Here is a 25,727-nt window from a genome sequence, read left to right as displayed (position 1 = left end):
GATTCTCAGTAATGCTAACTTGCATGCCTTTCACTGCCCATATGTGTCTGTATTTACAAGTCCATTTTAAGTCTAATAAAAATGTAGGTTCAGTGTGGGTGAATTAATGTTCACCTTTTAAATGTCCTGGTTCCTGTGTACTTATAAGTTTTCGTATAGCTTGTTGCATGTATTTTTTTTTCAGTGAATAAATTTCCTTAGTTTTGCAGCATGCTCTATGCTTGCCATCTGTGTGTTTTATTAAATAGAGAATTAATCTCTGTGAAAGTTAATTAACTTCTTTCTTTTCTTTTGCATTCCAGTTTACAGGTTAGATTTGGTTCTTGTGTAAGGTCCAGATTATCTTTTTTTATTATTATTATTTTAAGTTGAAAACAGGAAATTGTGGCTAAATTTTGTGTGCTTTGTTTCCTATTTAAGGAATTCAAAACATCTTTGGGATTTTCTTGTTATCGTTTGGGTCATCACTCCCAATTTAAAAGCTATCACATTTTTGTGGTTTTAACGCAAGGAAACGTTTGCTTCATTAAGTGAAATAGCTTGTGCCAGCTTTGCTTTTACAAATAGAAAAACTCCAGCTTAACTTGACTTCAATGCTGTACATCCAGAAAGTAGGCAGAGTAGCATATGCTGACACTTGATTCGTATGTATTTTTCAATTCTTCAGTCCTTTTATTGAAGTTTACTGGTTACTCCGTTATGAGTGCTTGAAATTAATGAAACTGTGTAGATCTCAACTAGAAAAATATTCACCAGAAAGAGTGTCTTTATAAAAGCATTGACTGCAAAAGCAAACTTGTATCCATGCAAACATCTGTATGAAATCTATGGATTCTGTGAGCATGAAGCAGATCTCCGAGACTGTGGTAGGTTGGAATCGGATTTTGGCAATGGCCGTGAATCTTTGACGTTCTCTTCACTTCAGGAGTGTTTAGTTTGTGTTCAGTCGATAGCTTTTAGTCTTCTGACACAGGCCAGTGAATTCAGTGGACTCTATGTGTGTTGAATGGGCGAAGTGTTTCAGAAGAAACTCAGCCCTGTAATAGAAAAACATGTAGCTATGCACCAAAAATTATTTGGGGAACCAAATGTGTTTTCCTAAACTGACCAATGTGTGAATATTGAAGTCTATGTTGACCCTTCAGCCTGAGCTCATGTGGGTCTCTGTATAGTTGGTAGTGCATAGGGTGCACCACAGCTAGGGGGATGATTTTTAAGAACGAAACACAGGATTCTGTGATGGAGTTGCTCTACTTGATCTCCTCTGCCCACTTCTACTGCTCCATATTTCTCCCAGGTTCCACTCCTGTTTTCTGACCCTCTTACCCTTGCAGGCTTGACCCTGCTTATTTGTTCCTCTGTTCAGTCCTGCCTTCTTCATTTGCTCCTTTACCTCCTTTACGGTCACTGTTGTCCTCTTCCTGGAATGTCAAGGCGTTAGGGTGCATTAGGTCAAGAGCTGAACTGCTTGAGGAAAGAGAGAAGTAGGTCAGATGAACTGAGGGTATGTTTACACAGCCGATGGGATGGTGCTTCCCAGTCCAGGTAGATGCACAGGCACTAGCTCCGCTAGAAATAGTGTTAAAAATAGCATATGGCTGTGGTTGCACAGGCAATGGCTCGGGCTAGCCACAAAAGTACAATCCTTCCAAACCATCCGGTTACGTATGCAAGTGGCTAGCCTGGGTGGCCACAGCTACGCTGCCGTTTTTAGCACACTAGTTCTGCTTGAGGTAGTGTGTATCTGTCTACTCCAGTGGTTCTCAACCCACAGCCCACGGGCCACTTGCGGCCCAATCAGCACACAGCTGTGGCTCGTGTGACGGCCTCAGGGCCCTACAGGCTGTATATATGTATTATGTGGATGCAGCCCACATAATTCACAGAGAGCTGCATATGCAGCCCACAGTGGTAAATAGGTGGAGAACCACTGGTCTACTTGCACTGGAGAGTACATTCCTAGCTGCTGTAGACACACCCTCTACACCATCCTTTGACGTCTATTATTCTTATTTTCAATATGAAATAAAGATCTTGGCTACTGGCCATACAATCTAAAAACAAACCAACAGCAAGGACCCAGGTACTTCAGAATCCGCCATGTAAAAAAATCGGACAAGCTATTTCCTGTTTTTTCTGCCCACATTTTGTGTGGTGTGTTTTTCTGATCTGTCACCTTATCTCAGAAAATTACAGGTATGTTCATTGTAGATGATTTTAAAGATGACAAAAATAAGGAGAGTGAAATAGTGTTCCGGGGAAATAGTCGGTCGACACTTTTTTTTCTTTTAATTGAAAAAATGGGTTTTTGATCAAAATGAAAATTTTCATGCCAAACTTTCATTTGTAGATCAATTTTTCTGGTTTTTTTGGACAAAGAAAATTTGTCATTAAATTTCAGGTTCTGGTTTTATTATTTTGTGGGGTATTTTGGAAAAATGAGGAATTTTTTGACCAGCTCTAATTTCTTAACTGTCTTTCAAACGGTGACTCGAATTATTCTGTCTTCTTTCTCCCCATCAACATCTACTGACTCCACTATTTGCATGTTACCTTGGGCTTCCTTTAAAATACTTCAGGGCAAACACTATCTTTTTTAAATTCTAATGTCCGGTCACTGATAGACCCTTTACAGATGTGTGCTATCTTTATCTGATTTAGGGGTTGTCTACACTTTGAACATTAATTCAGATCAAATTAAAGTGTGATAGCTATTCCTCAATAATTCCTTGTGTGGACACTCTCTTATTATGGAATGAGTGCCTTGTTTCTGTTTAGCTTACTCCACTTTCAAAGAAGGTTAAGCCAAACAGGAACAAGGCACACTTATTCTGGAATAATTGTGTCTGTATATGGAGACAGGTTTCAGAGTAGCAGCCGTGTTAGTCTGTATCAGCAAAAACAACGAGGAGTCCTTGTGGCACCTTAGAGATTAACAAATTTATTTGGACATAAGCTTTCGTGGGCTAAAACCCACTTTTTAGCCCACGAAAGCTTATGTCCAAATAAATTTGTTAGTCTGTAAGGTGCTAGATTCCTTGTTGTTTTTCCATATATGGAGTTACTCAGGAACAGCTCTTATGGAATAGTGGTTCTGTAATAACTCCATGTGTGGACATGCCATTATATATGCTCTTGGGCATTTTGGAGACATTCTTTCACATGTTGCCAGATTTACTGACCAACAGTTTGTCTTCTATTTTCACACTGAACTTCTGCCAGTGAGTGGCTCATGGGAGAAGAACGGAAACACTCCTGCCTCCCAAAATAATCCTGGGTATGTAACTTTTGTTGTGAGCTCTGTCTGTCTCCATCCACTGTACATGGGAGATGAGTGACATCCAACATACAATTTTTTTTATGTGAATTATCCATTCCGTAACACATCCCAGGTTAGATTTGTATTCAGAGGTACATTGTGAAAGCTCTTTGATGTCTTTCAAATTCAGCAGTGATAGGGACAAAACCTTCTTTCTGTGTGTTTTCACTTGACACTGCAGATTTTACTTCATAGGTTTCAGTGGCAGTTAACAATATTCTGATCTAGCCATAACTGGGATAAGGAAGACGCTTTTAGTTACACAATGCAGAACATTGTTTTAGTATTGCAGCTACCATAACAGATGGAGAATGTTCAGAAGTTCTAATCACCTAGAATTCACTCTTCTATTGTTCTATTTGTATGTCCAGGTCTTTGTGTCCTGGTTATCTCTTTTGATGTTGTCAGGCATGAACTACTTTAATCTCATCTCTGGTTTACATTTGGTGTTCCACTAACTAAGTCAATATCATCTGTCTTGAAATGAAAGAGCACCTTATTGTAACATATTTATCAAGGGTGTAAGATCTTACAGTATTTTGCCCCCTATTGCAAAAGAAATGATTGTTGTACTGAGAAAATACAAAACTGACAGTATATTTCCCAGGAATGTAGCTTTTAACTATGCAAGATCTTTAAAAAACTTGCAAAAGATAATGAGAGCTCTCTATCCCTTCTTAAATTTTCATTTATAGTTTCATATGGGGAGCAGAACAATAAGCATAAAAATAAAATGCAGGAGATTAGATAGAAATATATACACTTGAATCTGAAATCAGATATGGCTTTTGAAAATAGGTTTCTGTTTTTACTAATACTCTGTAACAATCTTTTGAGATGCAAGTTCTTACTGAGTTGAAGAATAAAGTGCACGGTATATTGGGTCTTTGATTTCAAACTGTCAAACCAAATAGCCAGTCATAGCTATTCTCACAGGGAAATGGGAAGCTAACTCATTTTGACCATGATGGATGGTGAGTTCTGCAAAGCCAAGGTAGTACTAGCTTGTAATTTTCTCAGTCCAAGCGCTTTGGTTAAATGTGTTGGATTGCAGTGACAGTTTTACTTGAATTCTCCTTTAGATTTGCTTAAACAGATCTTTAACTACCAGCTTTCAGTATTTTTTCCACTTTTCTCAGTCATTAGTAATGTGTTAAACTAAACACTTGTGTTTTTCCTACCCAAAGCTAACTTGGTTGTGTTGGGAATGGAACCCAAATTAACCTCGATATTATGTGTCTTATTTCTGTTTGTGCCTCTTCTGTGGAAGGCTCCCTAAGTCAGTGGCAAATTTCATTCAGCAGCAATTTTACTTATAAGAATATCTCCGGGGGTCAATGAAATATAATGGTCAGTCTGGTAGGGACAGATCGATAGTTTGGATTTGTAAGAACAAACCAAAAAAGGCATTTATCTTAATCTCTGATTACAAAACCATTTCAATTCTCCTCATATGGAACTGGTCCCTACTCTGATAATTTTTCTTGCCCTTCTCTATACTTTTCCCAATTCTAATATATAATTTTTGAGATGAGATGATCAGAGCTGCATGCAGTATTCAAGGTGTGAGTGTACCATGGATTTATATAGTGGCATTAGGATATATTCTGTCCCTTTCCTAATGGTTCCTAACATTGTTAGCATTTTTGACTGTGCTGCACATTGAGCAGATGTTTTCAGAGAACTATCCACGATGGCTCCAAGATCTCTTTCTTGAGTGGTAACAGCTAATTTGGACCTCATCATTTTGTATGTATAATTAGGATGATGTTTTCCAATGCGCATTACTTTGTATTTATTAGCATTGAATTTCTTCTGCCATTTTGTTGCCCAGCCACCCAGTTTTGTGAGGTCCGTTTTGTAACTCTTTGCAGTCAGCTTTGGACTCAACGATCTTGAGTAATTTTGTTTCATTTGCACATTTGGCCACCACACTGTTTACCCCTTTTTCCAGATCATTTATGAATATGTTGAACAGCACTGGTCCCAGTACAGATCTTTTGGGGGACCCCACTCTTTACCTCTCTCCATTCTGAAAACTGACCATTTATTCCTACCCTTTTGTTTCCTGTCTTTTAACCAGTTACTGATCCATGAGAGGACCTTCCCTCTTGTCCCACGATTGCCTACTTTGGTTTAAGAGCCTTTGATGAGGGACTTTGTCAAAGGCTTTCTGAAACTCTGAGTGCACTGTATCTCCTGGATCACCCTTGTCCACATGCTTGTTGACCCCCTCAAAGAATTCCAATAGATTGGTGAGGCGTGAGTTCCCTTTACAAAAGACGTGTTTACTCTCCCCCAACAAATCATGTTCTTCTGTGTGTCAGATAATTCTATTCTTTACTATAGTTTCAACCAATTTGCCTGGCACTGAAGGTAGATTTGCTGGCCTGTAATTGCCAGGATGGCCTCTGGAGCCTTTTAAAACAGTCAGTATTACATTAGCTAGCCGCCAATTCACATTCCTAGCTTAGCTGGGGCTCACGCTGCGCATAGTGCCTTATGCGGGTTGCCTGGGGCAGCTTTCGCCGGAAGTCTCAAAGTGAGACTGAGAACTGTAGTTCTTACAGTCCGCTTTAGAATAGTTCCTGCTATAGAACATTTGTAGTAGAGAAAGCCAGTCCAGTATTAATTGTCAATGCTAATGAAAGCTGAGGTGATGCAGGGGCCGTTGTTTGTGAACTGGAGAGCTGGGCTGCAGACTAGGGTAAATTCCCTGCTGGTTTGTCTCTGACCGAGGGCCTGATCTGAAGACAACTTCACCCTGCTCAAGTGGTTAGCATTGACTTTGGTGGGGACTGCTGGCATGAGTACATGCCATGTGCATTGGCACGGCTAAGGGGCTATAAAATGAACTTTGCAATGGGATTTTGGCCTTCAATGAGTGGGCAGGAAGGATTTTCTCTTCATCCTAAATTGCTCTTTCCAGAACAGAATTTAGGTTCCTAATGTGCATTTGGCTTAACATACACATGGGTATAAATCTCTCTTGTTATTTAACCCTCCTGGCAGTAAATTCTTGGACCCAAAGCTGTCAACAAAGCAAAATAGAAAAATAAAAGCCAGACAGACCTCGGTTGTGTAGGGTATTTTTAGTAGCTGTAGGTACACACTACGGAAATAATTAGGATTGCTTGTTGTGTTGAAGGGAGATGTGTCACTGGAGCATTGTATACACTGCAGTTCTCCAGGACTGCAAGGTAAATTAGCAGCTGCGTTAACAGTTGCAGTAAAGCATGACTGACCATAGTTCACCATTGTTAAGCAAGGCTGAAAGGCCTTTGGTTTTGGCATCAAAGGGTATGTTTTAACTGCTTGGCATGTCTGCAGAAAGTCATTTCAATATTACTGGTTTGAATGTGTCTGGGAAATTGTCATGTGCCATCTGGGTAATCGGCGAAAAGAAATGAAAAGTATTTTGATTAATAACCAAAATAAAAAATGGTACAAACCAGCAGCTTACACATTAATAAAGCAAACAAATACACGGACGATGCTAATTGAATGGGACACTTTATAGGCTGCACTTCGTTTTATTATTATTTTTTAAACAAAGGGGGGGGGGAGCCCCAGTAAACCAATGATTTGATGAACAGCCCTAATGATAAACTCCCTGAATGAATTGCACGGGGCGTATTTTGTCTTAAAAACGACTGATTAGCTAGGAAAGGGAGAAGAGAAGGATTAGGGAGCCCACAGTAAAATCATATATAACCCTGGAATTGAAGGGCTAGATTATCAGCTGGTGTGAACTGACCCTCGTCAGAGCTGATTCATAGCAGCAGAGGATCTGGCTGTGAGCGAGGTGTATCATGTTGTGCAGTGGAGACCCATCGGCTGTGTATTCAGCATAGCTCTCAGATGAACGTGCTTGTGTAGTGTCTCCGTAACAATGATGCATTGAAAGAGATCGGGTATGGAAGAAATAGCGGTGAGCTGCCACTTACGTGCAAGTTGTCTTTGGCCATTCTCAAGTGGCCACAAAGCGTTCTGAACAGAGGGGAAAAAGCATGTTGGTGTTGGACTGAAATACCAGCAATGCTGTTAGCAGTGCACCTCCGCACGTGGTGGGGGAGCACGAGTGACCCTGTGTGCAAAAGAGGAATTTGATGACGTGGTGATCATTTGATGCACAAAAGGGTGACTCTTCTTTTAAAGGACAGCGTGGAATATGGCTCAGAGAAAGAGTGGGGGGAGGGCGGGGGAAGGAACAAAGGGGATGCTCACAGAGAGGAAGAACAAGAAGGGGCTAGGAAGATAATCAGAGCAGTGTGTTTCTTTGTCAGGTCGCTAATTTGTCTCCCAAAGAGGGGACAATCTGATTGCCCTCTTAAGCTTGTGGGGCCCTTCTGTCAGTGAGCTTATTAGCATATCATGCAAACGTAATTAGACCTCAGCATGTGTGGACTGCTTGGGAATTGCTTCTGCTGAGTTCCAGAGAGAAGTGGGGATTGCATCTCTTTTTCAAATCCGATCTAATAACACGTCTGTTTTAGCTTTGCAAGCTGACTGTTTGTAGGTACTTACTAAGCCAGTTGGCATGTGCAAATAACTGAACAAGAGCACAGTTATAGGGAGAGCAGAGACCTGAGCCCTGATGCAGCAAGGTTTTTAAACAGAGGCCTACTAATTTTAACCATGGAAATTAGTCCCATTAAAGTCAATAGCTTAAGGTTCCGCACATGCATAAATAATTTGCTGACTTGGGGCCTCACAGAGCAGAAAAGCTAAGGATGAGCAGCTTCGGTATCTGCTGAGGTGTATCTTTTGCCACCTTTGTGTTTGGATTTATATGTACTATTAAAAATTAATATTTTGTGTATAAAGAAAGGGAGAATGATGTATCTATGTGCAAGAAATGTACAGGAGTCATTCAATGGATCGAAATCAGTGGCTTGGTAAAGGTGTCCTTTAACAGATGAACAGCTTGTACTGGAAGCTTTGGGGTCAGTCTGAAATGTGGCCACTCGGGAGAAAGGGGTGTTGCCTATTGAAGATGCTGCTTCAGATAAGTTTCACTGGGTAAAACTATCAAATTACCATGGTAGTGAGGTTGTGGTTCAAATCAGACATGGTATTCCAAATCCAGGGAAGATGCTCGGCACTTCAAAGACCCCAAATGCTTCAATGTCAGTCCCCCAAAATTGGCATCGATAAAATTCAGGGGACACTAAAATGTCTGGCTTTAGTGATGTGTCCAAAGTCTCTCAGCAGATCAGTATTATAGGATTCCAGGTTTTTTTGATTCCTCTCATTCCTGTCATTCTAGGGTGAGAGAGAGAAGAAGGGTATTGTTTTTCTAATGTGTTTTGCCATCTTCAGATTTGTAGTATGTCAGTTATCTATGATGAGTGGAAGCCTAATATTTGGTGATAATTAGAACACAAGCTTAGTGTGAAATTGGATTAGAGTCCTGGATTCTTTTGATAGTTGATTTTAGAGGCAGTGATAAAACTCTGAGCAGTGATACAAGCTGCTATGTGTAGAGCTGTGGTTTTCATACTAGGGTACGGGTACCTGTGGGGTACCTCCACTCTCCGCAAGGGGGTATGGGAGAAAAATCCTTTAATGACTGACAGGCCAGGATTGGCAGGGGAGTGGAAAGATCCATGCTAGTGCTGGCTCTGTCAGGCAGGACAAGAGGATGCAGGGCTGGCCTTATGGGTGGACCAGGTGGGTAACTGCCCAGGGCGCCATAGTCAAGAGGTAAAGAGCAGGGGTGTGAGGCCTGGCGTGTGAGGACACGAAAGGAAGCTTGGGGCAATGGGGGGGGGGCGGGGGGAGGCAGCGCTTAAATTTGTGTTCCAAGGTGGCTGGAGAGCAGCGTCTGCTGGCTGGGAGCCCAGAGGTGCTGGCCACCCAGCTCTGAAGGCAGCGCTGCCACCAGCAGCAGCACAGAAGTAAGGGTGGCATGGTATGTGTATACCTTGAGCCCTGGCACCTCTTTCATTACAACTTAAGCACCGGGGGGAGGCAACGGGGCCCGGAGGTGATGGCGGGGGCGCCTGGGGAGGTGGCAGGGCCCGGGGGTGATGGAAGGAGCCCGTGGAAGCAGAGGGAGCCTGGGGGTGCCAAAATACAAGTTTGCCAGGGTGCCATTTTCCCTAAGGCCGGCCCTGAGTGGAGTGGAAAGCTGCACCGGTGAGTCCTGGCCTTCTGCTGGACAGGGCCCTTTGCTGATTCCAGCCCTTGAGCGTGGCCCTGCCTGCGTTTCCTGGGCAGGCTGTCTGGCACAGCAAGTGGACAGGGCTGCATGCCCTGGAGCTGTGCTGAAGGGCCAGGGTCAGTACTCCTGGGGTGTAGCCTTCTATTCCCCGCTCGCAGAGTCTCTGCCATCATCCCCCGCGGAGGAGCAGAACTGCTGGTTAGGGGCTACTGCAGCAGTGGGGGAGCGAGGTGGGCAGAGAGCCTGACCCTGGCAGCCGAGACCACCTGCACTAAGCCCTGCCTGCTTTTCCTGCCATACAGAGGGGCCCCATCAGGTCTTCATGTCCCCCGGTAACCTTATTGCACCTCTGAGATAAACCCTGACAGAAATCTGGGGAGGGAAGGTGACCCCACGTGCCCCCCACACGTCACCTCTGCTAATTGGGGGTACGCGGTAGATTACGTTATTTGGAAAGGGGTACGCAGCCTAAGATGTTTGAAAACCGCTGTGTTAGAGGAGAGAGACGGACAATATTATGGGTCTGAAATACTGGCTCTGCCTTGTCCTGGAACAATATTGTCTCCTGGATACTTAACTAACCTGTTACAGTGGAACAGCTGTTTCAAAGGGGAATTGTGTCCAGTCGAAGAGCCTAATTAACCAGACCCTGAAAACTTAGATTGCCTGGCAGCTTTATAGCTTCTTTTGCTGAACAGTATGGTCTCAGGTGAGTGTGCCAAAGCAGCCTTCCCACTGATCAGAAACAAAAACTGGACTGGAAATAAAAGGCAGGATAGTTTGGATGGCAGCCTAGTCTGTCAATCCAGATTTTGGTGAAGGGAGCTGTTTTTAGGGGCCCTTTTTTGGGTTTCAGTAGCAAGTTAATTAAATTGAAGGAACAAGTTTTCCAACATGCTGCAAAAATCTATGTAATGTGTGGCACCATTATAGCATTACCTAATTGTTTAAAGCCTACATTTATTTGACTTTCCTTTTCTGAGCTTTCTCTTGGGTGTAAGAATAGGCAATATTCTAAACTCTGCCACTTGACTTTTTTAACTTGAGTAATATAAAAATACACGTTTTGAAGAGCTACGTTGCTAATTAGCCCCCAAGGAAGGCTTCGTTAGCCATTCCAGTCCATCATATAGACAGATATGAAGGATGCAAGCAATTCCATATGGAAAATATATATATATATATATATATATATATATAAAAAGTCCATGTGACAGTAGCTATAGTGCAAACGTGTTGTAACTTTTTTCTTAAATTGACTTTGCAATACAATTAACCAAAGTGGTTATTGTCATGCATTTTGTTGTATTGCTTGGTACGTTTAACTTGAATGGAAGCCACTGCAGAACTGTGTGACTGCAGGGAAAGTTATTGTAGGATAGTAAAAATAAAATAATAATAAAAAGTGCAAAGAGGTTTAACTTAAAACCGCATACAACATGAAGTGTTCTCTTATCTAGGTTTTGTTTGCTGAGTGTTAACTTAGAAAGGATTACTGCAGAATGTGCTTCAGCCATAGTGTATGAAATCAATACTCATCTTTATTAATTTGGGTCTTAACAGGCAATGTACATATATTTGTCCATTTTTTCTAGATATAAGTGCATCGAAAAGTTGGTATGGTTCATTAATTTTGCTTTCATGAAGTAACCATTTTAATTTCCCACATCACAAGTGATCCCTCATCTGATCTGTACTTAAATCTCCTGTAGGCAGCTCTGACTAGTCCACATTACGTATTACCTCTGCCTATAGCTTTTCCGAGCTTCGTATTTTAATTGCATTGCATGCAACAACAATTTTAATACAGTTCCACGTGACACCTTTTGTTTACCAATACATTGTTTTCAGTGTCCGATCTACAAAAGAGTTGTTTAGCGGCTATAAATGTGGCTTTTTAGCCCTGATTGGTGTGAGAAGTATAACTAAAAATTTTATGGACTCCCAGGAAAACCATATAGTATTCCCATGTTTTGTATATGTGCACTTTGTCTCCACTCCCCTTGGTTTCTTTCCCCAGAAATGAATTTGGGTGAACATAAATCACAGGTGAATGCCTAACAGAAACTGTATTTGTAGCCATTTGTTTCCAGAAGTAAGGCATGCCCCATGCTTTAATGGCTGATTTACCCAAAATGTGTCGGAATGAAATTCCTCCCGAATGCTTTAGATCTGGATGTTCTTGTTAGGGCAGCAGGAAGCAAGAATGTGAAAATGTACTTGAATTTGGAACATGGAGATTCTAAACATAGACTTTCAACATTACAACAATGGCTCAAAATCTTTGAGTCTCACTTCCCTTTTGACAGAATACTACTATTTGGAAAAACAGCACCCAATCTCAAAGTATTTTTCTATACCATGGAGTAAGGGGCTGTATCCTCCCCTGCATTAACACTTAATTTTGGGATCTCCCAGGCTCCAGACAGACCTGATATCTGGTCATAAGCCAAGATTGCATAGTTCTGACATGGCTGAGAAATATCTTCCATAATTAGATTGCTGGTCGGTCATTTTTGACTGTCTGAGTTTAGGTTGGGAGCATGATTTGATAATGATGAACCAAGTAATAAATCAAAACTCTGTGAACCCTAACAAAGAAGTTATTATTATTTAAATTTGCACATGTGCTGTTGTGACACCATTTGCAAGTCTGAGACAAAAGCGATCACAGAAAAGTATTTTCATATTATACCTGGTGCTGAAGAGAATAGTATTTCTGATTAAAATATTCTGAAATGCAAAATAGAATAAGATGATGGAAAAGGACATTTTAAAAAGTAGCATTATAATACTTGTAATTTCATAAAAGGATCCAAAACTGCTTCATTGAATGAATATTAGAACTGATCAGCATTTGCCAGTTTACTTGCAAAATGGCTTTTTTTAAATGAAAAATTTTCAACAAAAAAATTGGTGCTCCTTCCCCCCCCCCCCCCCAATTAAAGTTGAAAATATCTTGGAAATGTATTGACATTTTTTGTTGACCATAATTCAGTAAAAAAAATGTCGATAAGACTTTTTCAATACTGCTTCTGAATTGTTTTTAAATAATAAAAAATTAAAATAAATGAAAAATGGGACCATTTTGAACACTTTGAAATGAAACATTTAAATTGCAGAAATTGAAAAATTGATTTTCGTTGTTTTTACTAGCTCTAAATGCCATAACAGCAGCATCTGTGGCAAAACAAACAACCCCTAGCGTTTTGTTCTTTGTGTATTAATAAGACCGATATATTTAGAAGTTCCCAATCACATCTTCTAGTATTATGTTTGTTCTGTCCCATCACTGTATTGCTGTTTTAACCTGTTAAATGTTTTTTGTGCCAATATATTGTATGGTTAGCCGGAGTTTCACACCTCAATACAGTGCAACACTCAAGCTGATATTTGTTTATATAGCTCTACCAGCACTTTTCAAGACCGGTCTAATTGTGAAATGCTTCAGCAAATTATACCTTGTTTGGAAATTAAGTATGTTCCAAAATCATATAATAAAAATAATAATAATATATGGAGATATACCTATCTCATAGAACTGGAAGGGACCCTGAAAGGTCATCGAGTCCAGCCCCTGCCTTCACCAGCAGGACCAAGTACTGATTTTGCCCCAGATCCCTAAGTGGCCCCCTCAAGGATTGAACTCACAACCCTGGGTTTAGCAGGCCAATACTCAAACCACTGAGCTATCCCTTCCCCCCGAAAAGGCATAGGGGGAAGAGTGGGGCCGGAGTCTGAAAATCCTGCGTATGCCTAACCACCATTTTTGGAAAAGTGACTGACATGCAAAACCTTTAAATTCAGTTCCTGTACATTGAGAGAGAGAGAGAGAGAGAGAGAGCTGCAAATGGGGGAGCAAGTAAATAAAGACTGTTCGCTCATACTCTTCTTTCACTCTAGTTCAGCATTCACCATTTATTTTTCTTTTAATGGAATATTTACCACGGAAGGTACCCTTGGCCCTGTCAAATCGGTGAAAGTTGTATATTGAAACAAGTAGAGGAAAGATTCCTGAATAAGGCTGGTAAAGTTTGTTTCCCGAAAACTGACTCTTAGCAACATAGCTTCCTGTACTAACAAGACCCTGGGCTTTCCATAATTCAAGCTTGGTAGGCAGTGTTGTGCAATAGATCATTTGCTGCAGAATTATCGGTTGGCCAAGGACTCCTATAATGCCAAAGAAAACAAACAAACAAACCCTGCAGTGCAAAAGAAAAATAGATTTAGGAAAAGAGATTCTTAAGGATGATATTTATTTAAAAAGGCATTTTATAACTGTCTGAAAGGGAGACGTTAACACACTTAGGCTGGCAGGAAAGATGACCCAAATTGCCCACAGTTAGATAAATTTCATATAAACATTGTCAGACGCTGGCAAAAGGAACATAAAATGAAGAAGAGTTTGTGTCCGCCAAGGATGTGCCAGTTCCATTCTGCGTTGAGCATACGTAATTTATTTTTTAACGTTTTTTAATGCTTTAACAGATGAGCCGTTTTCCCCGCTGTAAATGGTTATGACCACAGAAAACGCAATGCTTAATCCAAGGCCTATTTTAGAGGCCATGTAGTCAGACGATCATGCAAACATGGCAGCCATGATTAACATAACTTTATAAGCCTCTCTAATGATCCTTGACTTAAGGTTGCTGTCAGCCTGTACCGTGTTCCGACTTGCAGTCTGACGCTAGAAAGTTGTCTTCTTTTCTTTTCCATCTGATGCCTTAAGCCAAAAATCAGGGGAGACTGACCCTAAGGCTGTGTCTACACTGCCCTGATGTTCGGACTAGTGGGGTGTGAATAGCAATGTCCACCAAAGTGCTGCGAACTACGTTAATGTGAACTAAAATTCCTTTAGTTCACACCTGCAGCACCCAGACCGGAGAGTTACAGCGCTGCTCTTCAGTGTGCAATCAGAACTCTGAACTAAAGAGAGACGGTGACTTAATGTATTTAGAAGTCTGAATTTCCCATGGTGATGGGTTGATCTGATCACCTCTACAACCTTTTCTAGAGATTCCCACACTTCAGTATTCCTGGATGCCACATCCGACGTTGCTTCAACCACATCATGTTACATTTGTGTAAGGTGGAGTGACAGAGCACAATATGAAGCTGGTATCTTGGTCCATGAAGCTATAGAAAAGAAGCAATTTACTAAAACCACTAAAATTGTATGAAATCTTACAAAGTGTGAGGATGTCATCTTTAACCGCTAATTATGCAGGGCCAGATTCTGTGCTCAGATACACTTGAAAAACGAGTCAGTTGGCTGAAATTCGCTGAGAACAACATTTGGCTGTTAGTTGACATTTCAAGCACTCAACTTGCTGATCACATGGGAAAACATCTGGCCGTCTTAGTCTGTCCCTGAAGTTCTGCAGACCTTTTAAACGGCTTCCCTACTGCAAGCAATAATGTTTTAAGTATTGAGTATCTTGTAATAATTGAAAAAAGTGTTAGCTGGCTATTTAAATTACTGGAAAAACACATGAGCTGGTCACAGGGGTGAATATCAAAGGTTGCAATAGGCTTTAGAAACTGTTGCTGGAGAGAGGGAGGTATCGATTGCCTTCTATTATTGAATTAGTTCTGAACAAACAAAATGTAACAAGAAAAAATCTATTTAAATTTTAGAATGAGGTTAAGGGAGATACAGATTGCTATATGGCTCTGAAGACTGAGCAAACTTCTAGCTGTGACTTCTGTCACAGTGTTGTTGTCATGACCTTACCTACGGTGATGCTAGCAAATTGTCTAATATCAGTGGGGTGGGAAACTTAATGGGTTGGCGAAAGCATATAATCAAACTACTCTGTATTTTAAAACTCTGGGCAGTCTTAATTCTGAGAACATGGGGGTTCCAATATACAAAAAAGACACTGGTGGTCAGTGTTGCATCCATGCCTTCTTTTAACTGAATGAACTGAAAGTAGCAATTGAAATCTGTGTGTGTGTGTGTGTGTCTATGTCTATATAGAGAGGCCATTTTGGTGTAAATTACTGTCTAAAATTAATTGCTGCGGATTAACTCAATTTATGTGCTGAATAAATAAAAACTGAGGACAGGCTTTGTAGCATACTCAACAATGGACAAAATTAGGGTCTTCACATGGGTACTGCTGAGTTTCTCCAAAGTGTGTTTTCATGGGTAAGGACTTGATCCTGTGTGCTTAATTGATTCAAAATCCCATTAGTTTTAAGTGGTATTGCCAGAATAAGGAGTCTAGGCTTGGGGTGTGCGTGTGCGCGCGCATTATAGCCTGTTACATAGCAACTTTCTTGTGTCTCTTTTAAATATTCTTTATGTAACTTTAAATTATTTACTCTTAATTTTTCAGGTGACCATTTGAAAGTATGTCCACAAGGTTACACGTGTTGTTCTCAAGAAATGGAAGAGAAGTACAGTCAGCAGAGTAAACACGACTTCAGAAATGCTGTAGTGGAATTTAGCAATCACTTACAGACAACGTTTAGTTCCCGTTACAAAAAGTTTGATGGTAAGTACTGGAGTTTGGAATTTGCTGTCATTTTGATAAAACTTAAAATAATCTCCATGTTCCTTTATATGCAGTCTACTTGCACTGTGTCTTTCACTATTGGCTTGGGAAGATCATGACTCATGACTGGTGGTGGTGAGGTTAGAACATTGCTTGTTTTGCAATCCAGTGTAATAGAAATATTTGCTGATTATGGCTGTTAGTTTCCCACAGCGATATATCTTTCTGTCTGATTCATTTTTATAAAATCCAATGTGCTATAAATGTAGACCACAGTTAGTTTTGTTTCTGTGTCTCTGCAAAATGTATCCTCACAAATGCATGTCTCTCAGCATTGATCTACATGAATCCTGACACTCGCCCAGTGTGGTAAGAGCTAAAAGGATTCGTACTCGTTGAACGTAGTCATCAGGGCTAAGCAGAGCAGTGAGTAAAATACACTACTCCTACCTATGGAGACCTGGATTCAAGTATGAGGTGGGTCACAGGTGAAATGAATTGGGTCCTTATTTTATGCCCACTGATGTTTTAACCTTCAGGATAATTAAGGATCTAAGAAGAAGAATCACCCATCTTAAGTATGTGAACTTGAGTCGATAAGGAAGCAGGGGAAGAACTGAAATTGCTGCCAAACTGACACTAAATGGCAGCTCTCGTTAATAAGTGTTCTTGTGTGGGAGTTGTCATTTGTATTATAGTCCACATGAACTGCAGTGTAGTGTCTCTTCAGGCTGATCTAATAGGAGCAGATAAAAGTCATAGGAAACAAAAGAAAGACGTCACTTCGGGTATAGTGTGTCAAATGGAGGAAATACCATCCAGAGCCAGAAAACTCTTGTACATCAAAGAAATCAATGTACAGCTGTCCCAGCCCCACTTCACCGAGGCTCACCGATAGAATTCCTGGGTACGTCGCTGTCTCGTTGTCTTCTGTTGATCAAACAATCCACAAAAGAGGTCCAAATCGCCTCAGATGTGTGGAATTTGCTTCTAGCTGCCATGCCAGTTAATCTACTGAACCAGTCTTGTAATATAAGAGCTTTCTACTTGTCAGGCTCATTAGGAGCCAGCTTTCTTGTGAGAGCGCTTTACATTGGCGAGCCCCACTCTGGTTGGAGCACAGGAGAAGCCCCTTGGGCCTCTCCTGGGATGTTTGGATAACGGAGCTGGGGGATCCTCTGGCTCCGACACTTATATCTCTAATGCCTGCTTTGGACACACAAGCTGGAGCCCAAATCATGCAAACAATAATCTTCTGATGGGTTAGACAGAGAGGATCTGTTGATTTTTTTTTTTTTGTTATTATTTTTTTTTTAATAATTATATCAAATTTTATTCCACTGGTTTTGGTGACTCTTTGGAGCAGGGTATCCCTAAATGATGATTCCACTTATTTTAAAGTTCCTCAGACCTTTTTTCCAGGACTTTCATTCAATCACTGTTTGAATGTGCATGGATTTTTCTGTGAATATCTTGTATGTCTGCTCAGAACTTGGAACGGGTACAATTTTTATTTAACTTACATATTTCTACTTATTAAACATATAAGGGAGTTACTGTGTGTACTTCTAAAACACTAAAGAGGCAGGAGCACCTTGCTTTCAAAATACACCAGAATTTGGATGATTTAAAAAAGTTAAGGGGCGTTAAAATTGTCAGAAAGTTGAAGTGAAATTGCACAAACGGGCTCCAGTTAAACAGTTCCCTCATATAACCTCATTTGAGGTTTCCACTGTCTTCTCTCTCTACCTGCTGCTGCACGGAGGGGGTGATAAACACACAACCGAAGTGTCTAGACTTGCAGACTTACTAAATGCAGGACCAGACACGAAACGGAATCCAGTCCATAGATAAGCCCCTAAAAGGGGACCAGAGGAATAGCATCGGCTTCACCTCAGATGAACGATGAGACTTCTTGTAAAACAGTGTTGTAGCTGAAAACATATGTGCAATTTATCATGTTAACCCGGTGCAGGCACACCTATTGTCAGGAGCACAGTTAGGTGTGTCTGCCTGTTTTTATGATGTGAGGTGCTGCAGTGCTCTTTGGAAAAAAATAATATAGTTGGAATCTTCAAAGTACGAACTTTAGTACAAGAGAACGTGCTTAAACAAGAGTCCTTATTTTATGCCCGCTGAAGTTTTAACCTTCAGGATAATTAAGGGTCTAAGAAGAAGAATCGTCCTTCTTAACTATGTGAACTTGAGCTGATAACGAAGCAGGGGAAGAACTGTTGTAGGAGACGGATCATCCTTAATTCTTTCAGTGATGGATGAAGAAACATTTGCTGTACACTAAATGGTAGGAAACTGCTAAAATCTAAGGCCAAGTCTCTCAAACCTGGCTAACTAAAGACGAGCCCCATAGCCCATACTTAAGGGCCTAACTCAGGGGTGGGCAAACTACGGCCCGTGGGACCCTCCTGCCCAGCCCTGGAGCTCCTGCCCCGGGAGGCTCACCCCCCGGCCCCTGCCCTTCTGTTCCCCCTCCCCCGCAGCCTCAGCTCACACTGCCGACAGCACAATGGTCTGGGCAGCGGGGCTGCGAGTTCTTGCCGGACAGCGTAGCTGCACAGCCGGGGCCTGACCCCGTGCTCTGCTGCGTGGTGGCGCGGCTGGCTCCAGCCGGGTGGCGCAGCTGCCTGTCCTGGTGCTCTGTGCTGTGCGGTGGCTGGCTCCGGCTGCCTGTCCTGGTGCTCCGGGCAGCGCGGCTCCAGCGCCGCCAGCCACCGGTGCTCCAGGCAGCGCGGTCAGGGGGCAGGGAACGGGAGGGGTTGGATAGAGGGCAGGGGAGTTCGGGGTGGTGGTCAGGGGGCGGGGCTGTGGATAGGGGGCGGGGCGATCGGGGGGGAACGGGGCTGAATGGGGTCAGGGGTCCGGGGGGGCAGTCAGGAATGAGAGGAGGGGTTGGATGAGGTGGTGGGGGGCAGTCAGGGGACAGGGAACGGGGGGGGTTGGATGGGGCAGGAGTCCCGGGGGGGCCGTCGGGGTGAGAAGCAGGAGGGGTTGGATAGGGGGCGGGGCTGGGCCATGCCTGGCTGTTTGGGGAGGTACAGCCTCCGCTAACCGGCCCTCCATACAATTTTGGAAACCCGATGCGGCCCTCAGGCCAAAAAGTTTGCCCGCCCCTGGCCTAACTGAATGGATTGATTTTTTCAAAATTTCCTGAGCAGCCAGCAGCTTGCAACCACTTACCTGCCTGTATTATGACCTTGTAATGCTTAACTTTAGGTGCCCTTTTTAACAGACGTTGGCCTAAATAAGTAAAACCAATAAAGTCCATTTGAAAAGGAAAACTGAATGTTTCTTGTAATTCAAACTTGGTTGGAATTCCCATGTTCTCAGATTTGATGTAATTGGTCCAGAACCCAAAATGAAAAAATCCTGGCCCAAAGATATGTACTGTCTGTGGTGCAGGGTAAGATTTGAAAAGCAGGGTCTCCCTTGCCGAAGTTTGGTGTTCTTGCCATGGGTCCTTGCTCTTATTTTGATTATGTAGGAATTCCTTTAGGCTGCCTCATAGAAATTGCTAGAGGTCAACTAATTCAAATGAAAATAAGGTTGACAGAAAACAAGCCTTGCGTCTTCCTGTGCCTAATGTAAAATAATCCGGATAACAGCAATTCTATTGACTGAGGAGGCAAGTGGGTTACTGCAAAGAATCTAAATTCCCATAACAAAACTAGCTCCCAGGTCACATCTGTGGAACAAGCATTTCCAGTCAGCCATGCCGAAAGGCTTGTAGTAGTGAGCAGCAGCTTTCTTGTTTTGAACGGCTGTCTGTGTCCTTGACTCAAACCCTTTTGGGTCTTCGGAAAAACCATTGTGGGTCAAGCTGCTAATCTGTTAGCCTTGACATTCAAGTTTGAAAAAAGAGACCAACAAATGTAAAGTACTGCCGTGTTTTTGACCTTTGTAACAGTTGCCATAATGAAATGTTAGTAGCAAGAAGCAGCAGCCTCCTTGAGATGGAGGATGAAATGTATGGTGGCTGTTGGAATTTTTCTGTTAAACTGCCACTCTGATACTATGCATGGTTGGAATGACAGTCTGATCATCGGAATTGCATTGATCTGGCACCAAAGTGACCCACGTCAGGGGGTGGGTTCGTACACTATCTGTATCTTTCTTAGTCAGGAAAACAAAACAAACTTCTGATGTCTAGTATCTCTAAATGACCAACCAGAAGTAACTTCAACTCCTTGTAATCTACATTATAAATTGGGATCGAGCTGTGTATGTTCTGAATTTTCAGGGGGGGAGAACATGGAGATCTTGTAACAGAATATCTTTATCTCCTATTTAAACATGCTCATATAACATGACAGCATGACTATCTCTGTTCCCCACAGGCCATTTCTTTTGTAATATAAATCACTTTAACAACACTTCTGCACGTAATAAAACATAGAAATAAGGTACATATTTTGAAAAGTGGGGATAATTAACCACCGGAACAACTTAATCTAGTGGGACAATGGATTCCCTATCTCTGGAAGTCTGTACAGTCAAGACTGGATGCCTTGCTAAAATATATGCTGTACCTCAGACAAGCTTTACCAGCTTGATGCAGAAATTATTGGGTGAGATTCTATTATGCTGGAAGTCAGACTAGATGATTAGTGGTCCCTTCTGGCCTTAAAGTCTATGAATCATAGCAGCAGCAACAGCAATTGCTGTGATTTTGAGGTTGCATAAGCATTTAACCTTGTTTTCAGTTGCTTACAGCTTTTGTAAGTTTCCATCTTTCAGGCGGAAATTTTCCATGCTTTGGTCTCTTCTCAAAGATGAATATTTGAGGGGGATGAAGGCAGGACTGGAGCAAAAATGGTCCAGTCTTTTGTGAGAATGAGGATGGGGTGGGAAATACTTATATGGGATGGTGGCCTCACATAAATTATTCTTCCTCTGCTGTTCTGTTGCTCCTTAGATGAGGCTTGTTTTACTACATAAATGTCTTGGAGGAGAATTAGACCATCCGTGACAAATGTTTGTCCAACCTGTTCTTAAAAACCTCCAGTGATGGGGATTCTACAACCTCCCTTGGAAGCCTATTCCAGTTCTGAACTGTCCTGATAGAAAGATTTCTTGGTCTGTTTGTCATTTGTAAGATGCTCAGGGCAGGGACCTAGCTGAGCATAATGGGGCCCTGATCATGATTGGGGCATCTGGGTGCTGCAACAATACAAGTAAATCATATTAATGATGCAGTAAGTTCAATAGGCAGCTAACGATTTCCGTTACAAGTGTTTTTAGTGCAGTTAAATGACTGCCTCTTGATTTTTCCTATTCTATATCATGGCGAAGGCTATCAGGACTCAAATCTCTGCTGAGCTTCAGATGCTGTATTCAAATAATACATACATCAGGGCAAAAATGAAATGATCAGTTCACAGGCTGGATTGGCAGTAGATTGGGCAAGTCCAATGCCCAAGCAACAAAATAATTCCTATAAAACTGCCCAGCACAAGCCGGCATCTGGAAAGCTATTAAATGTTCTGTACGCACCCACCCCAAGTTTTCCATTAATGTTTAAGATAAAACAAATATGAAAAGAGTAAAACGAAACCCTTTGGGGGCTGAAACCAAGCAAATGGACTCCTCACTGTAACTCTAACTCTAAAGTGCAAGCGGAGATCTTGGCTTGCGGCTGAGAATTCTCAGGTGCCTCACGCCCCTTTCAAGTTTGAAGACGTGGCGGGAAGAGCGCCAGCTGGGAGCCAGGGGGATCCAGCAATCTAACAGTCATTACAGCCTTATTTTTCAAGTCTCTTAGCTAGATAGGTTTATTTTACTGAGGATTATTTCTTTTCTTCTTGCTAAAGGTCATTCAAGCTATTTAGTGACTTGGAGGCATATTTTTCTGTCATGAAGCCCCCCTGGAAAAATTGCAGACTGCGTTCTCTCGTAGCCGAACTGGCCATAAGGGAGCAAACCCCACTCCCGAGGGCAGAGTTGCAGTATCTGAGGAGTCAGTTGAGGATTTCTGCAGAAGAGGGGAGTTTCTGTGGTGGTGCACAGTTATTTCAGTTACTTTGGTAATTTCAAGAATCTAATACCCACAATAAGTGATAGTACAGGGCATAGCTCATTATCTACTAGGAGATTGAAGGAGTAGGCCATGTCGGTTGTGCATTCCCTATTAGGCCAGAGAATGCTGAGGGTTATTCCTGACCTGCAGGCTACTCCGGGAAGATAAAGAAACACAAGCCAAACCGGAGCTGGGGTTCTATGGTAGTTCTCCTGGGTAAACTGGAAACAGTGCCCCAAAGGAAGGGGGAACATATGCCTCTGCTGTCAGAGATTCTCAAATTGCAAATTTTCTGAGAGAAAATCTCTGCAAAATAGAGAGTTTCAGGAGCGAGCTGTTAAGCTCCTGCTTTCAGGCTGGAGAACTACAACCCATTAATCATCAGCCAGAGTTTATAGGACCTCTTCCATGAGCAGAATCTGAACCAAGAAGTAAAAATTCCTTTTGGGGACTGAAGCCCCTAATTATTAACTCTCTGTCCACTAAAGTAAAATGGGGTAGATTCCTTTGCCGCTATTCCAACTATGTTCCAGCCTCCCTTCCTAGGAGTAACCAGAGAGCGTGCATACCAATCAGGCCTCTTTCCCTTGCCAAAGTAATTCTCCTTTTGGGACATGAATGTCGTATCAGACAATTGAACTTTGATTGACAGCTCTGGCTGCAGTATCAGAGATCCAGGGCTGAATCCTGCAAATCCATACTTGTGTGTGACACCCCCATAAGTGTCAGTAGGTCTAATGGCACAAGCAAGAGGTGCAGGATCTGCTAAACTAGCAATATGCTAGCTTTAGTTCCAGTCTTCCAGTGTCTCTCAACTGGCTTTTTAACTAATGACAATTAAGGTTTCCAAAACAATCCGCTCCTAGAAATCCTGTGTCTGTCCCTGTGCATCGTTGTATGAGAAACTGTTTTTAGGAGGAGATAGGGAAAGAAAAGTTGCTTCGCAGGGCCCCCCAAAAATCAGAATAAGTCTGACTGGACTCCTTCCTCTATAGCAAGGCTCGGGCGCTGGAGAATAGTAAATCCCAAAGGTACAGAAAAAATGGGTCATTAGTCCTCAGTGTATAAGAGCAGGCTACTGTAGGTCTTTGCAATAATTCTGTTTATTTGGGGAGAATGCTACTTTTACCACTCAGTTACGTGTCTAAGGGAATAGAAAGGATATGTGAGTGTACTAATAATACAGCATTAGAAAATGAAGTATATGGCTTGTTTCTCTTCAAACCTTGAACACATGTAGCCCTCCCTTCTATTTTGTCCTGATGAAGGCAGGTCTCCATCTTTCATCTCTTTCAAAAAGAAGGTGGCATCTCGTGCCCTGGCAACCAGGATAGAAAAAGGCCTAGATCCCTCAGACTTTCATTAACCTAGGCAGCTGTCTCCTACTGTGGAATTGTCTTTAGGACTTCAGTTTGGAACTGTGCGTATTTAGGGTGGGATTTTCAAAGTGACACAGGAGTTCATAGGAGACCCCAAATCACTTAGACTGAGTGGAATTTTTCAAAAGCGTCTTTTAGCTAAGGTTCCTACATACCTGAGAGAGATGCTTTTCTCCTACATTTACATGCTTCATGAATGAAAATTGTTTTCCTCCTTTGTTTTCCCTGTTTCTAAGTCTAGCTTATATTTATTCTCAATACATTTCTCACTATCTTTTCCCCATCTGAGGTTACTTAAAAAGAACCAAAACCAAAACATTTGTGCTTTAGAGGCACATTGTGGTCTTTTCTGAATTTGTTTGGTGCCAAATCATTCCCTGCGGTGAGCGAATCCTTTCTGAGAGTGAAGGGGATCCTGGCTCCGTGGTGTTAGGGACTGAGACAGTCGCTCGACAGTATTATCTCCAAGGGCAAAATGAATGCCCTGTCCACAGGGAGAAAAATATGGTTGTGAATTTCATAATCATGCTGAGGATTTAGCCACAGCTAACTTCTGTGTAGGGCTTTGAACAATCTCACACTGTCTTTATTTTCCTTCAAGTAATAGAATTACCTGCTCTTCACATCATATAGCTTTTACGTATTTTTGTTGTTTGAAACATGTGGGCAGCAGTCTTACACACACTGGGAAATGTGAGGTTTTTTAGTTACTGATTGATACAAGCCAGTCAATGAGTCATTGTTTGTCTGTTTAAAATTAACTTTCTTCCCCTCACCTCCCCTTTTCTCAGAAGAAACAAGGCTAGAATTTGGTAATATTTATGCACACAAGTATGTTGTCTATACTGGAATCCGCATCCCTGCATGTTTGTTGAACAAATCCCACGGAGAGCTTGTGAATTCAATGGCTTAATAATCCATCCCTTATTAACTCCTAGAAAGCCCCAGGCAGGAACCAGGACCCTATTGTGCCAGGCGCTGTGTAAACACAACTAAATGAAGGTCCGTGCCCAAATTGCTAACAATCTAAGTATAACACAAGAGGCAGTAAGATGGCTAGGCTGACAGTTGGTGGGGGAGTATAAGGAAACCATATTGGTCAGCATGACTGGCAGCGTGGTGTCTGCATGCTAGCTGCCTAACCATTGTCTAATTTTTTTGTAGGAGTCCTAGCAAAGGACAGTTTTGAGGACGGATTTGAAGGTGGATAATGAGTTCGCTTTGTGGATGTGTACGGGGAGTTCCTGCCAAGTATGGGGCATCCAGGGAGAAAGTACAAAGGGGCTTGTTTGAAACTGTAACAAGTGGGTGATGGAAGCTGGCCTCACGGGCCAATTGGAGGCCGGAGTCCTCGTCTTGCTACTGAATGAGAGATGATCGGTAGGGTGAGGGATAGGCTGTGAAGGGCGGCGACAGTGCAGACATGGAGCTTATGTTTGATGTGATAGAGAGCTAGTGGAGGGAGGCAAAGAGAGGGGTGATGGGGTCAAACGATGGGCCAGAAGAAAGATCTTTGCAGCAGCATTCTGAATGGCTGACAGTGGGGTAGGCTGGCATTTGTCAAGGCTGGAGAAAAGGATGTTGCAGTGATGGAGATGCAAGACGAGAGCCTGGCTGAGTGTTCGCTGTGTGACTGGATAGAAAAGGCCATATCCGGAGATATTGCGTGGAAAGAATCTGAAGGATTTAGCTACAGTGTGGATGGGAGGAGCTAGAGAAGAGAGGTCGGAGTTGAAGAGGAGGCCCGGGTTACGAGCAGCTCAGTGTTGGGGTTACCCAGAGTGATTGAGAGAGGATGGTCGGTCGTGGGAAGGAGGTGTTAAGAGCTCTGTTTCAGCTGCGTTGCCCTGAAGCTGACTGGAGAGGCAGGTTTAGATTGTCGTTTGGACAGAAGGAGACAGATCTGGAGTGGAGTTAACCCCCCTCCCCACACTGCAGCACTTTCACTGGTACTTGTCTCGTAACTTTAAGGCCCAATGTTTAATCCCATCATGTTCTCATCCCAGCAACTGCCGCGGTGCAATTGCTCCTCAAATCAGGACGTTGCCATAGACAGCAGCCCCATGTAACTCAGCTCTGTGCTTTCTCCTCCTTTTTCACCAAACCTTCAACGAGCTGGGTCTTGCTTGACCCTTGCAATTGTGAACTGCTCTTCAGCTCTTCTGTGCTCGCCTGGGTTTCAGCTGGAGGCAGATGTACCCAAACACTGGACCCACCAGAAACAGGAAGTGCCAGAAATCTCATGAGGGCCTTTCCTTAGGAGGTTTCTAGCACAATTTTCATTGTCCTGTGACCTTAATAATAATAATAATAATAATAAAGTGAACTTCTG

At 42.3% G+C, this 25,727-nt stretch overlaps 1 protein-coding gene across 1 annotated transcript in view; it reads left to right on the top strand.

Annotated features, from left to right (window-relative positions):
* GPC4 (glypican 4) overlaps positions 1-25,727 on the top strand; it is a 105,791-nt gene that overhangs the window by 37,788 nt on the left and 42,276 nt on the right. The window contains exon 2 of the mRNA XM_065410961.1: positions 15,827-15,985. Coding sequence (XP_065267033.1) covers positions 15,827-15,985 — 159 coding nt within the window. The remainder of the gene's footprint in view (positions 1-15,826; positions 15,986-25,727) is intronic.

Source organism: Emys orbicularis, chromosome 9, assembly GCF_028017835.1.
Source record: "Emys orbicularis isolate rEmyOrb1 chromosome 9, rEmyOrb1.hap1, whole genome shotgun sequence".
NCBI lineage: Eukaryota > Metazoa > Chordata > Testudines > Emydidae > Emys > Emys orbicularis.
This window is presented reverse-complemented; position numbering and strand designations above follow the sequence as displayed.